Source organism: Pelmatolapia mariae, linkage group LG4 (assembly GCF_036321145.2).
Source record: "Pelmatolapia mariae isolate MD_Pm_ZW linkage group LG4, Pm_UMD_F_2, whole genome shotgun sequence".
In the NCBI taxonomy this organism is placed as follows: domain Eukaryota; kingdom Metazoa; phylum Chordata; class Actinopteri; order Cichliformes; family Cichlidae; genus Pelmatolapia; species Pelmatolapia mariae.
In genome coordinates this window covers 31741270-31753235 of record NC_086230.1, presented here as the reverse complement: position 1 = coordinate 31753235, position 11966 = coordinate 31741270, and the positions used below count along the sequence as shown (strand labels likewise).

Below are 11966 nucleotides of genomic sequence, written 5' to 3'. Positions count from 1 at the left end.
AGCTTATTATTGTGTTTCCAGCTTCTTACAATAAAAACATTTATGTACATACCAGGTAAGATTAACATGTTAACAGAGAGCTCAGAGTGGCAGGAGCATGTCTGCATGGGCTGATATTAATAAACAACACGAGGCCAAGGCATCAGTTTTACCATTTTGTTGGAAAGACAAGGCTCAGTTACACCAAAGGTGTTGTTTGATGGCTGAGTTTGGATCACTGGAATACGGCATTTCTTAAGGTTACAGATTTGAAGGGATGTGTTTGACCCAAACAACATATTCCTAAATCCAGATGTTTTTCAGTGCTTAAATTTAACCAATTAGTTTATAGTGTGTTAACCTCACCAAAATGCTTTTTATTCCTAAACCTAACCGAGCAGTTTTTAAAGCATAAACCTTAGGCTTCAGTCACTCTGGCCTAGAGACTGGTTGGCGACCATCCAGTTGTACTGTCACGGGTTGCTTAGAGGATCCACTCGCAGGACTCCCAGGTAGCGTTCAAACAGAGATAGTTTATTACAGAATTTCACCAGGTGTATGTACAGACAGTGCGGGGTTAGTGCTATATACAAGACGTGAGGGGCAGGGGTCCAGGGCTCCAGGGAAAACGGGGAAATCACACACGCGCTCAGAACAGCCTCTCTCCTCTCCGCTAGCGACCTGCCACTCCTTCCACACTTCACACAAGGAAACACGGGGACGGGTCCGGGGAATAAGAGCCTTCACAACAATCCAGCGTCGAACAGCTGATCTCCTCCCTCTAATATACCAGCTGGTCTGATGAGGCCCAGGTGTGCACAATCCGGGAAGGCGTGGACCGAGGGCGTGAACCCGCAATGAGTTCCGCCCCGGCAAAACAGGGGAGAGAGGGGGAGAGGGAGAGAGAAGAGAAGGGGAACTAGGAGGGGGGAGATGCTGATCCGCGCCTTGCCGATCCCGCAGGTCGTGACAGTACCCCCCCCCCCCCCCCCAACGCGAGCCTCCCGGCGACCCCCAGGCTTCTCAGGGTGAGCCTCATGGAACCGCCGAACCATAGCCCGGTCCAGCAGAGCCGCCCGCGGGACCCAGGAACGCTCCTCGATGCCATAGCCCTCCCAGTCCACAAGATACTGCAGGCCACGACCCCGGCGCCTGACGTCCATAATCCGAGTCACGGAGAAGGCCGGACGGCCAGCGACGACCCGGGCGGGCGGAGGGGGTCCAGAAGGAGGGCACAGAGGACTGGAACAGTGGGGTTTGAGTTGTGAAACATGAAACACATTGTGGATACGCATGGTCCTGGGGAGCTTGAGGCGCACAGAAACTGGGTTAACAACCGAGTCCACTGCGAACGGTCCAATGAAGGTGGGGGAGAGCTTTTGCGATTCTGTTCTGAGAGGTACATACCGGGTCGAGAGCCAAACCTTCTGTCCAGGTCAGTAGGACGGAGCCGGGGTCCTGTGGCGATCTGCCTGCCGCTTGTTCCGGTCTGCCGTGCGAAGAAGGGCAGCTCTAGTGGCCCGCCATGCGCGCCGACACCGCCGCAGGTGCTGCTGAACAGAGGGCACAAAGTGCTCACCTTCGATTGCAGGGAACAGGGGAGGTTGGTACCCCAGAGAGGCCTCGAACGGAGAGACGCCTGTGGCCGACGAGGTAAGACTATTGTGAGCGTACTCCACCCACGTCAGTTGCTCGCTCCAGGTGGTCTGATTAGTCGATGTCAAGCAACGGAGAGCTGCTTTGAGGTCTTGGTTGGCCCGTTCCGCCTGACCGTTGGTCTGTGGATGAAAACCCGACGAGAGGCTGACCTGGGCCCCTAAGGAGGTGCAGAACTCCTTCCAAACACGCGACGTGAACTGTGGACCTCGGTCCGAGACCACTTCAGCGGGGATCCCGTGAAGGCGAAACACATGAGTTGACAGAAGCCGGGTGGTTTCCAGGGCAGTGGGGAGCTTGGGGAGAGCAACAAAGTGGACAGCTTTAGAAAAACGGTCGACAATAATGAGGATGACTGTGTTACCTGATGACGGCGGAAGACCAGTGACAAAGTCAACCGCAATGTGGGACCAGGGGCGGCTTGGCGTAGGTAAGGGATGAAGGAGGCCGGCAGCGGGCTGGTTGACAGGTTTATTCTGTGCACAGGTTGGACAGGCAGCGATGAAGCCTTGGATGTTCTTGGCCAGTGTAGGCCACCAGGCGAACCGCTTGATGAAGGTGACAGTGCGATGAATGCCCGGATGACAGGTGAGTTTTCCGCCGTGGGCCCATTGTAGCACTCGTGAGCGAACAGACGTGGGAACAAAGAGCAAGCCCGGGGGACCAGTCCCAGGATCCGGTTCTGCCCGTTGGGCCTCCCGTATGGCGGACTCGATCTCCCACGACAGGGCTCCGATAACGCATGTGGGAGGGAGAATGGGAGCCTCACGGGTGGGGTCCTCTGAGGTGGTGAATTGGCGGGAAAGGGCATCGGGTTTCACGTTCCGAGAACCGGGCCTGTAGGTGATGGTGAAGCAGAATCTGGTAAAGAACAGAGCCCACCTGGCTTGTCGGGCGTTTAGTCGTTTAGCTGACCGGATGTATTCGAGGTTCTTGTGGTCAGTCCATACCACAAAGGGCTCTGTTGCGCCCTCCAGCCAGTGGCGCCACTCCTCCAAGGCGAGTTTGATTGCCAACAGCTCCCTGTCCCCAATGTCGTAGTTCTGCTCTGCAGGAGAGAGACGACGGGAGAAGTAAGCACAAGGGTGGAGCTTACCCTCTAGTTGCTGAGAGAGAACGGCTCCGACCCCTACGTCCGAGGCGTCCACTTCCACAACAAACTGCCGCTTGAGATCCGGTTGCCGGAGCATGGGTGCCGACGCGAAGCGTTTCTTTAGCCGGGAGAAAGCCTCCTGAGCCTGATCATCCCAGCAGAAAGCCACCTTAGGGGAAGTTAAACGGGTTAGTGGCAAAGAAATTTTGCTGTAGTCACGAATGAATCTCCGATAAGAGTTTGCGAAACCGAGGAACCGTTGAAGCTGCTTACAGTTAGGTGGAGTGGGCCAGTCCAAGACTGCTTGTACCTTAGCTGGATCGGCTCTTAAATCGCCCTGTTCGATGATGTAGCCCAAAAATGACACAGTACTCACATGAAACTTGCACTTCTCCCCTTTAACAAACAGGCGATTCTCCAGGAGACGTTGCAGGACTTGTCTGACGTGGCGTACATGATCAGAGAGAGAGTGGGAGAAGATGAGGATGTCGTCAAGGTACACAAACACAAAACGATTGATGAAATCTCGGAGAACATTGTTGACTAGACCCTGAAACACAGCGGGAGCATTAGTCAGTCCAAACGGCATGACCAAGTATTCAAAATGGCCCAGGTGCGTGTTGAAGGCTGTTTTCCACTCGTCTCCCTCTCTCATCCTGACTAAGTGGTAAGCATTGCGCAGATCGAGCTTAGTGAAAATGGTCGCCCCCTGCAGGAGTTCAAAGGCGGAGGATAAGAGTGGCAGAGGGTATTTATTCTTAATGGTGATGTTATTGAGGCCCCGGAAATCAATACATGGCCGAAGACTTTTATCCTTCTTAGTGACGAAAAAGAACCCGGCAGCCACGGGGGATGAAGAGGGGCGAATCAGTCCATCAGCCAAGGATTCATTAATATACTTCTCCATGCATTCACGTTCAGGTTGAGAGAGACTGTATAAGCGACTAGTGGGAAGAGGTGCACCTGGGAGCAAATCAATACTGCAGTCGTACGGGCGGTGAGGAGGAAGAGAGCGGGCTCGGTCCTTACAAAACACTTGCTTGAGATCATGATACTCTGATGGGATGGCTGAAAGGTCAGGGGGCTCATGTGGTAGTGGGTTAGATGCTTTTACGGGAGTAGCTGCTTTCAAACAGGTCATGTGACACTCCTCCCCCCACCCCAGAACCCTCTCCTCCTTCCAGTCGAGTACGGGGTTATGCTGGCGTAACCACGGAAATCCTAGCACTAGGGGCGTGAGAGGAGCTTTAAAGACATAAAACTGTAACATTTCAGTGTGATTCCCAGACAGAGTTAGGGACACGGGTTCTGTAATGTGAGTTATATCGGGGAGACGCTGACCATTTAAAGCGGTGACCTGCAATGAGTGGGGCAATGCTTGTGTGTAAATCTTAAGTTTGAGAGCCAGGGAAGCATCCATGAAGCTCTGCTCCGCCCCGGAGTCAATCAGCGCCTGAAGAGAGTGAGAGGCAGAGTGGACAGTCACTTTAGCGGCTAGCATGAAGCGTGGAGGAGAATGTGAAAAGGAGACCTCGCCCACCCGTATCCTCCTTTCTACCGGCGGGCGAAGTCTTTTGGCCGTGCAGGACAGACCTTGGCGAGATGGCCCTTGCGGCCGCAGTAAAAGCACTCACCGGACCTCCATCTGCGTGCTCTCTCCTCTGGGGAAATTTGGGAGCGTCCGATCTGCATGGGTTGCTCATGCTCGTCGCCGCGGTCCACTTCCCGATCGCTACTTCCGCTTCCGCCAGAAGCTGTCTCCGCTCACCCCACGGGCCTCTGGGAACTGTAGTTGCTGGCGCGGCGACGCGTCCTCAAATGTTCATCTACCTTAACACATAAGGTGATTACTTCTGACAGAGTCTTGGGCAGCTCCCTCATTAATAGTTCGCCCTTGAGTTCGTCACAGACATTGTTTAATAAGGTACTTATCAGCGCAGGCTGCCCCCATCCAGTCTCCTCAGCCAGTGTCCAAAACTCCACAGAGAAGTCCGCCATACACCGTCTTCCTTGTTTTAAGTTCAGCAAACGGTGGCCCGCTGCCTCTGCTCCGGTGCCCCTTTCAAACACACTTTTAAACTTTGAGAGAAAATCAGCATAGGTAATCTCCGGGTTGGTTCGTAACACTGCTTGAGCCCAGTTTAAGGCTTGACCGTGGAGTAACTGAACGAAAAGGCTATCTTAGCTCCATCACTTTCATATGTTCGCCGCAGCTGCCTAAACTGCAACGTAATCTGCGTTAGGAAACCAGCACACTTGTGGAACTCACCAGCGAATGGCTCTGGTGACGGTAGAGCTCGTTCCGGGGGCTCCGCGGAAGCGGGGGCTGGTGGAGCAGACGGGGGGGACATAGCGGGACCTGGCAGAGGTATGTGCTGGGCGAAAGCCTGAGTGAGTGCGAGCAACTGATGGCTAATGTGCTGTAGCATCTGCTCGTGTCGCTCCAACACGGCTTCTGGACGGGGGGCAAGTTGCTGAGCTGAGTCCGCTGGATCCATGGTTTGGCTGGATTGTTACTGTCACGGGTTGCTTAGAGGATCCACTCGCAGGACTCCCGGGTAGCGTTCAAACAGAGATAGTTTATTACAGAACTTCACCAGGTGTATGTACAGACAGTGCGGGGTTAGTGCTATATACAAGACGTGAGGGGCAGGGGTCCAGGGCTCCAGGGAAAACGGGGAAATCACACACGCGCTCAGAACAGCCTCTCTCCTCTCCGCTAGCGACCTGCCACTCCTGCCACACTTCACACAAGGAAACACGGGGACGGGTCCGGGGAATAAGAGCCTTCACAACAATCCAGCGTCGAACAGCTGATCTCCTCCCTCTAATATACCAGCTGGTCTGATGAGGCCCAGGTGTGCACAATCCGGGAAGGCGTGGACCGAGGGCGTGAACCCGCAATGAGTTCCGCCCCGGCAAAACAGGGGAGAGAGGGGGAGAGGGAGAGAGAAGAGAAGGGGAACTAGGAGGGGAGAGATGCTGATCCGCGCCTTGCCGATCCCGCAGGTCGTGACATGCACTCACCCATAATTTACATGAAAGATTCCAACCTGTCAGCAAACATTTGCCAACTAATTGTAAACAGAGAATGGTTGCCTTCAAAGTAAAAGCCTTTTGAAACATGTTGGCTGCACCAGTGACACACGACCTTTTCTTTGAACTTGAATGTTCAAAGAAACACAAATGTTTTGTAACACAAACGCTACGATTTGTGTCGTTCAGAGGGAAAGCTGAGTATTCTCCCACCAGTTGGTAAATAGTTGCTGAAGGTTGATGGCAGTTGTGAAATGGATTGCTAGAAACAGGTCGGCAACCAACTGGAAACCACAGGTCCCTTGGGAAAATGTGTATTCACCAGTTGGTGAGTGGTTGCTGGAAGTTGCTAGTACAAGGTAAACTTGTGCTAGCACAGAGAGGGTACTACTGCAGCCAGGATGTTTTAAAGGCAGAACTTTGCAAACACACCTGCAAGTGTTTGTAGACAAGTTGGCGTGTTCTACGCAAACTACGAGCAGCTGCGGCAATCCGCTAGCAACCAAACAATCACAGTGAGGTTTTTGATGCAGCACCCTCTTTGCGGCTGGTGGTAGACTTCCGCAGGCACAAACATCCTCCACTGCAACCACTGAACATCCAAGGTATGGACATTGAGGCTGTGGACAGCTACAGGTACCTTGGTGTTCTTCTGAACAGCAAACTGGACTGGACTCATAACTCAGACGCCCTCTACAGGAAAGGGCAGAGCAGACTGTACCTGCTGCGGAGACTCAGGTCGTTTGGAGTGGAGGGCCCACTCCTGAAGACCTTCTATGACTCTGTGGTGGCCTCAGCCATCTTTTATGGTGTGGTCTGCTGGGGCGGCAGCATCTCTTCTGGGGACAGGAAGAGACTGAACAGGCTGATCCGAAGGGCCAGCTCTGTTCTAGGATGCCCTCTGGACCCAGTGGAGGTGGTGAGTGACAGGAGAATGGTGGCTAAGCTGTCATCCCTGTTGGACAACATCTCCCACCCCATGCATGAGACTGTGACAGCACTGAGCAGCTCCTTCAGTGGGAGACTGCGGCACCCACGGTGTGGGACGGAGAGATTTCGCAGGTCTTTCCTCCCCACTGCTGTCAGACTCCACAACAAAGACTTTAACTGATCAAACACACACATCCACAAATGTGCAATAACACTAAGTGCAATAATCTTTTCTGGCATCGTTGTATTTTTACTCAGTTGTATATAGCATTTTTATCTTATTGTATATTTTATTCTATTTTATTCTAGTGTATATAGTATTCTATTTTATTCTATTCTGTACAGTTGTGTACTGTATTTATTCTTATTTTATTTTATTCTAATTTTTGCTTCATAACTTTTGCACTGTCCACTTCCTGCTGTGACAAAACAAATTTCCCACGTGTGGGACTAATAAAGGTTATCTTATCTTATCTTATCTTATTTCACCCAGCAAACTCAAACAACCATTCACCAACCGTTTGGGGGATACGATTTCAAGTAGCAACCGGAAGGAGGTTGTTGACCAGTCTCTTGTTCTGTGTAACTGAGGCCTAACTGAGAAGGTTTTATTGCCTAAAACTAACCAAGGAGCTTTCAGAACCAGTGTCTACCTAAATTAGTAGGTCTAATTTAAGTATTAATTAATTAATTAATTAATTATGGAATGTGATATCCAGTGACTTATAAGTTAAATTGTCCTCATTGCAATAACAGATCTTAGAAGTTCTTGACTTTAAGCTTTTCGTGCCTATTTGGACATTTGTGTGTAGCTTTCTTGCCACAACAGTAACATTGCTGCTGAATATCACTCCTAATCCACACTTTAGTGTTTCTCTTAGAAGAAGCTGTTTGATTGCACATAAGGACTGACACTAATTCACCCACAGTTACTGCAGCGTAAAGGACTTCCTGCTCTGCTGAGTGGAATGATTGATGCACGATAAATGGCTAAACTACAGGAAGCGAGTTGAAATTTATCCAGAATGGCATTTTGCACCTAAAAAGATAGCATACATGGATGAGTACAGTCTAATTTTTTATTGCATTTTTCAGGATACGAAAACTTCTCCTTTATCCTCTTGCCCTTATCTGCAGTCACTTCTCTAATGTCTGGAAAAAAAAAACCCCACTTAAAGTACTAAACAGCTTTTCTCTGCTGAGATGAGGTCTGAAACTCAAAAAGGAAAAACTCCAGATAAAATATCATAAAAACAATCAAATAAACAGGAATCCACATTTTCAAATACAATTTTAATATTTAAATCTTACCAAATAATTTCTGCACCAACATGAACACACACACACACACAAACATGATCTCTGTACATACACTTTTATTGGCTGTTGGGCTGCTTTGGTCACACAGACCTGCAGTCTGACTCCAACTGTTTTGCTGCCACAAGAGCAAAAACAAAATCAGTCAGAGACTCAGCCAAGAGTGAAACTTCCCTCTGCATGATTCAAGTTCTGGATGCAGAAAGATCTGAATTAGTTTGTGATATTCTTTGGAGAATTTTATAACAAAGTCGCCCTGTTTTTTAATTTCAGTTTTATATTTGTGAAGATGCTGCATGAACATCTAATTTTGTCCTCTGCCGCTGTAGAAAAGAATGAAAAAATGTTTTGAGAGTTAATTACGTGTAAGCCATAACTCCACAGCGTCTCTAATAATCCTGCTAACAAACAGAAAAGCCAATCATATAACCTGCTGCTTGGCGGAGTCTTCATGCACTCCTGCAACAGAAGAAACTGATGATTAATTCAACTTCTGCTGACAAAGTCACCATGACATTAGATAAATCTTTTGTGCTAGCACATGGGGCGGATGATTCTTCGTTGGCTGCCACTTGAATGCAGAATTTAATTTAAAACCCTGCTTTCCTCCTACAACATCCTGATCAGCCTCCATCAACTCTCACAGTATCATATTATTGTAACAGAGCACCTCACTCTCAGACTGCAGGCTTGTGGTTCATGGAGTTTCTAAAAGTGGGAAAGTCTACTTTCCCACTTTTACTTTCTAAAAGTCTAATTTTATTATGAGGCTACAAACTTTCTTTTTTGGCAAAGCTGATAGTTAGGATTGGATCATGTGACCCTGAACTATCCCTCAGTCATGCTGCAGGACTTCTTTTCACTTTCTACTCTCTCCAACAGTTTGTGTTGTCCTTGGCTTTCTGTGCTGCTCTTTTCTCTCTTCCCTTCTTCTTCCAGCTGGTCTCAGTAGATGGCTTCCCCTCTCTGAGCCTGTTGGAGGTCTCCTCCTGTTAAAAGGGAGTTTTTCCTTCCCACTGTCTCACAAGGCATCTTCTGACTGTCTAGATTTTCCAGAGTTACCGTTAGTGAATTTGAAACCAACAAATTAAGGCGTCCTCGACTTTCTGTGCTCTATTGTGCTTCATATTTATACACCTGAAGTCTCTATAAAGCTGTTTCCGTCCTTAATCTTGAACAAGTGCGAAACAGTGACTGAGAAGCTGCCCTGCACGTTCACGTTAAAGCAAGTTCTGTTTTTGTCTTTGTTTTGACTTCGTTCCACGCTGTCCTCCTTCCTGTTGTTTATATCGTTCCAGAAACAACATGGCGACGTCCGTCCTCGTCAGCTGAAGCCCCACAGAGACCGCTGGCACGACAGAACTCCTCACCATATGGTAAAACTTGGCCTTCATCATCCTAGTCATCCATTTTTAGACAGCATTCCAAAAGGCACAATCACACGGAAAACAAAATAAGAGCACCCAGAGCAGAAAATAGGCGCTGAAGGAATGAGAAAGGAGGTTTGTGTGGTTAGGAATGACCAAGAGAGACAAAAACAAGCTGATCAGTGTCATCTCGGTGCGTAAACTCCTTCCATCACTGGGGTTATTTGCATTTGGAGCTACAGGTTATAACTTAATTTTTCAACATTTATCCAGTCAGACATATTAAGCCTTTTGGCAATCATTCATCATCAGTGCTAATCTGCTTATTATGCTAAGACCATGTTCCTTCAGCTAAATGTGACACAATACTAATCATTTTTCCAGAGACTCTGTAACGTTTTTCCAAAAGGCTGTTAAGGAACCTTTGACAAATCTCTTGTAATACATTTCTCTGCTACATTATCGTGAAGCTCATCCAACACTACGAGAGGAAATCCTGCACTTTCTTAATGAGTGGCTTATTATGTTCCATCGCTGCCAGCATCCTCGCTAACGACATCTTTGCACATAGCAGATGGTTTGCTTCTTTGTGCTGGCATGTGGCCCAAACACACTTAGAGGAAGAACAACCGGGGAGGCAGTCAGCTGCAGGGGAGTTTGTCAGCGTTTAACCAGGCAAGCGCGATCCCTCCTCAGAGAGAAAGACGTTTAGTGAAGGCCCGCTTCAGATCTGAACCGCACAAATGTTGACTTTGACCTCTGGACAGGAAACCGGGCATCTGAGCAGCTGGTCCGAGCAGGCAGGGAGAAATAACAGCACGGCATCCAACGGGAAGAAGATAAGACGGAGTTGCCTAACACGCGTTTAAGGACAACAGATACATAAACATGCACCTTCTGAGGCTGTCTCCTTAGTTAACAAAGAGACTGTGCTGATCTGCTAGAATCAGAGATGTTTCCTGGTAAGCAGGTGTGCAGATGCTTTTTCTCCCACAGCAGCTGCACGAGGCCATCACTGAAAACCATCACTGCTTTTCCACCGAGATGCTCTGCTCCTACAGGCGGGGTGCACCCAGAGAAACTAGAGGGACTCCAGTTTACCTCTGAGCCAGACTTCGTATTGAAAAAGAATAAAATAAGTTGAAATAAGTTGCACACTTGTGGATATTTTGAAGACATACAGTACAGGCTTACCTCTTTTTCACTGATGCAGTGCCGGGTGCTGACAGGTCTGCCTTCATGTCTTCTGGAAAATGTCATCCCCCCGTTTTCACAGCTAGCAATGTGGTCCCAGATATATTCTCTGTTTAGCGTCAGTTTTCACAGTTCCATGTTTGTTATTTGTCTTTTCTTTCTTTACAGGTTTGTTTTCTTATTTGTTGTTTTTGGTTTTACTTCAGATTTTATTCTTTTTGCTCCCACCTGGGTCTGCTCTGTAATCAACCTTCTGTTGTTGGATGTATACATGTTCTCGTTTTTCCCTTTGTCCTCGTCAGTTTGTAAAGTTACACTGTGTGTGTTCACTCTCCAAGTGTTCCTTGGGCTTTTCCTGCTTTTGTTTTGAGTCCTTGCTTTATTGAGTTTCTAGGTTTGCTGTAACAGCTAACACATATTGTGTTTTCTTTTGTTTGCTTTTTATTTACGTGTCTGTCCTCTAATCATCGTGGGAAGCAATTTCATGCTGCAAAGAATTTGGAAATTGCTGATTTTCTTGCAGCAGTCCTTTCCGTAGCTGCTGATGTTCCTGCTGCCAACTTTGGTGGCAGGAATTTTGCGTGACTTTTTATGAAAGAGCTACATGGAAACAGAAATTGGTACTGGGGCCGTATCTGTGAAAAAAATATGTCTGATAAATAGTTCTTGCTTCAGGTCCTGATGTTTTATGGTTCTCAGCTGGAACCCACTTTCATGTTCTGAACTCCTTATTTTGCTTTAGATCAAATGAGACAACAGTCTAAGAGCACATGTTTGTGGACTGTCATCTCTGCAAGGTAGTTGGCCAATGTGTGGTTACCTAAATGTAGCATATCATATTAAACCATACTGGACTATTAGCTACATTAGGCAGTCGTGCTGCATTATGCTTATTGCATTTTAACATTACTCATAAATATTCCTGCTCACATATTCTGTTTCTCTTCACTGTGACTTTAAAAAATCGGATTTTTGTACCAGGCGTGTTGTCATAAAAACTCCTTATCCTATCTTAAAGGCCTTGTAGTACCATATCACCCCATTAGAGCACTTCGCTTTCACACTGCAGGTTTACTTGTTGTTCCTAGAGTGTTTAAAAGTAGAATAGGAGGCAGAGTCTTCGGCTCTCAGGCCCCTATTCTGTGGAACCAGCTCCCAGCTTGGACGTTGGAGACAGACACCCTTTCTGCTTTTAAGATTAGGCTTAAAACCTTTTTTTTATAAAGCATATGGTTAGGGGTGGATCAGGGGACTAGATACACTCCAATAGGTCTAGGCTGCTGGGGATTCCCATGATGCATTGAGTGTTTTTCATTTGCCTTTTTCTCTCACCTCTCTGCATTTAATTATTGCTTATTTTTAATATCTGGCTCTCTTAATGCTGTTCTGGTGAG

At 48.0% G+C, this 11966-nt stretch overlaps 1 protein-coding gene across 1 annotated transcript in view; it reads left to right on the top strand.

Annotated features, from left to right (window-relative positions):
* Positions 1 to 10315: 10315 nt before the first annotated feature.
* The window catches only part of gas7a (growth arrest-specific 7a), a 39584-nt gene continuing 37933 nt past the window's right edge, over positions 10316 to 11966 (top strand). Inside the window, exon 1 of the mRNA XM_063472436.1 lies at positions 10316 to 10340. Within this exon, the coding sequence (XP_063328506.1) occupies positions 10331 to 10340 (10 nt within the window). The 5' untranslated portion in view covers positions 10316 to 10330. The remainder of the gene's footprint in view (positions 10341 to 11966) is intronic.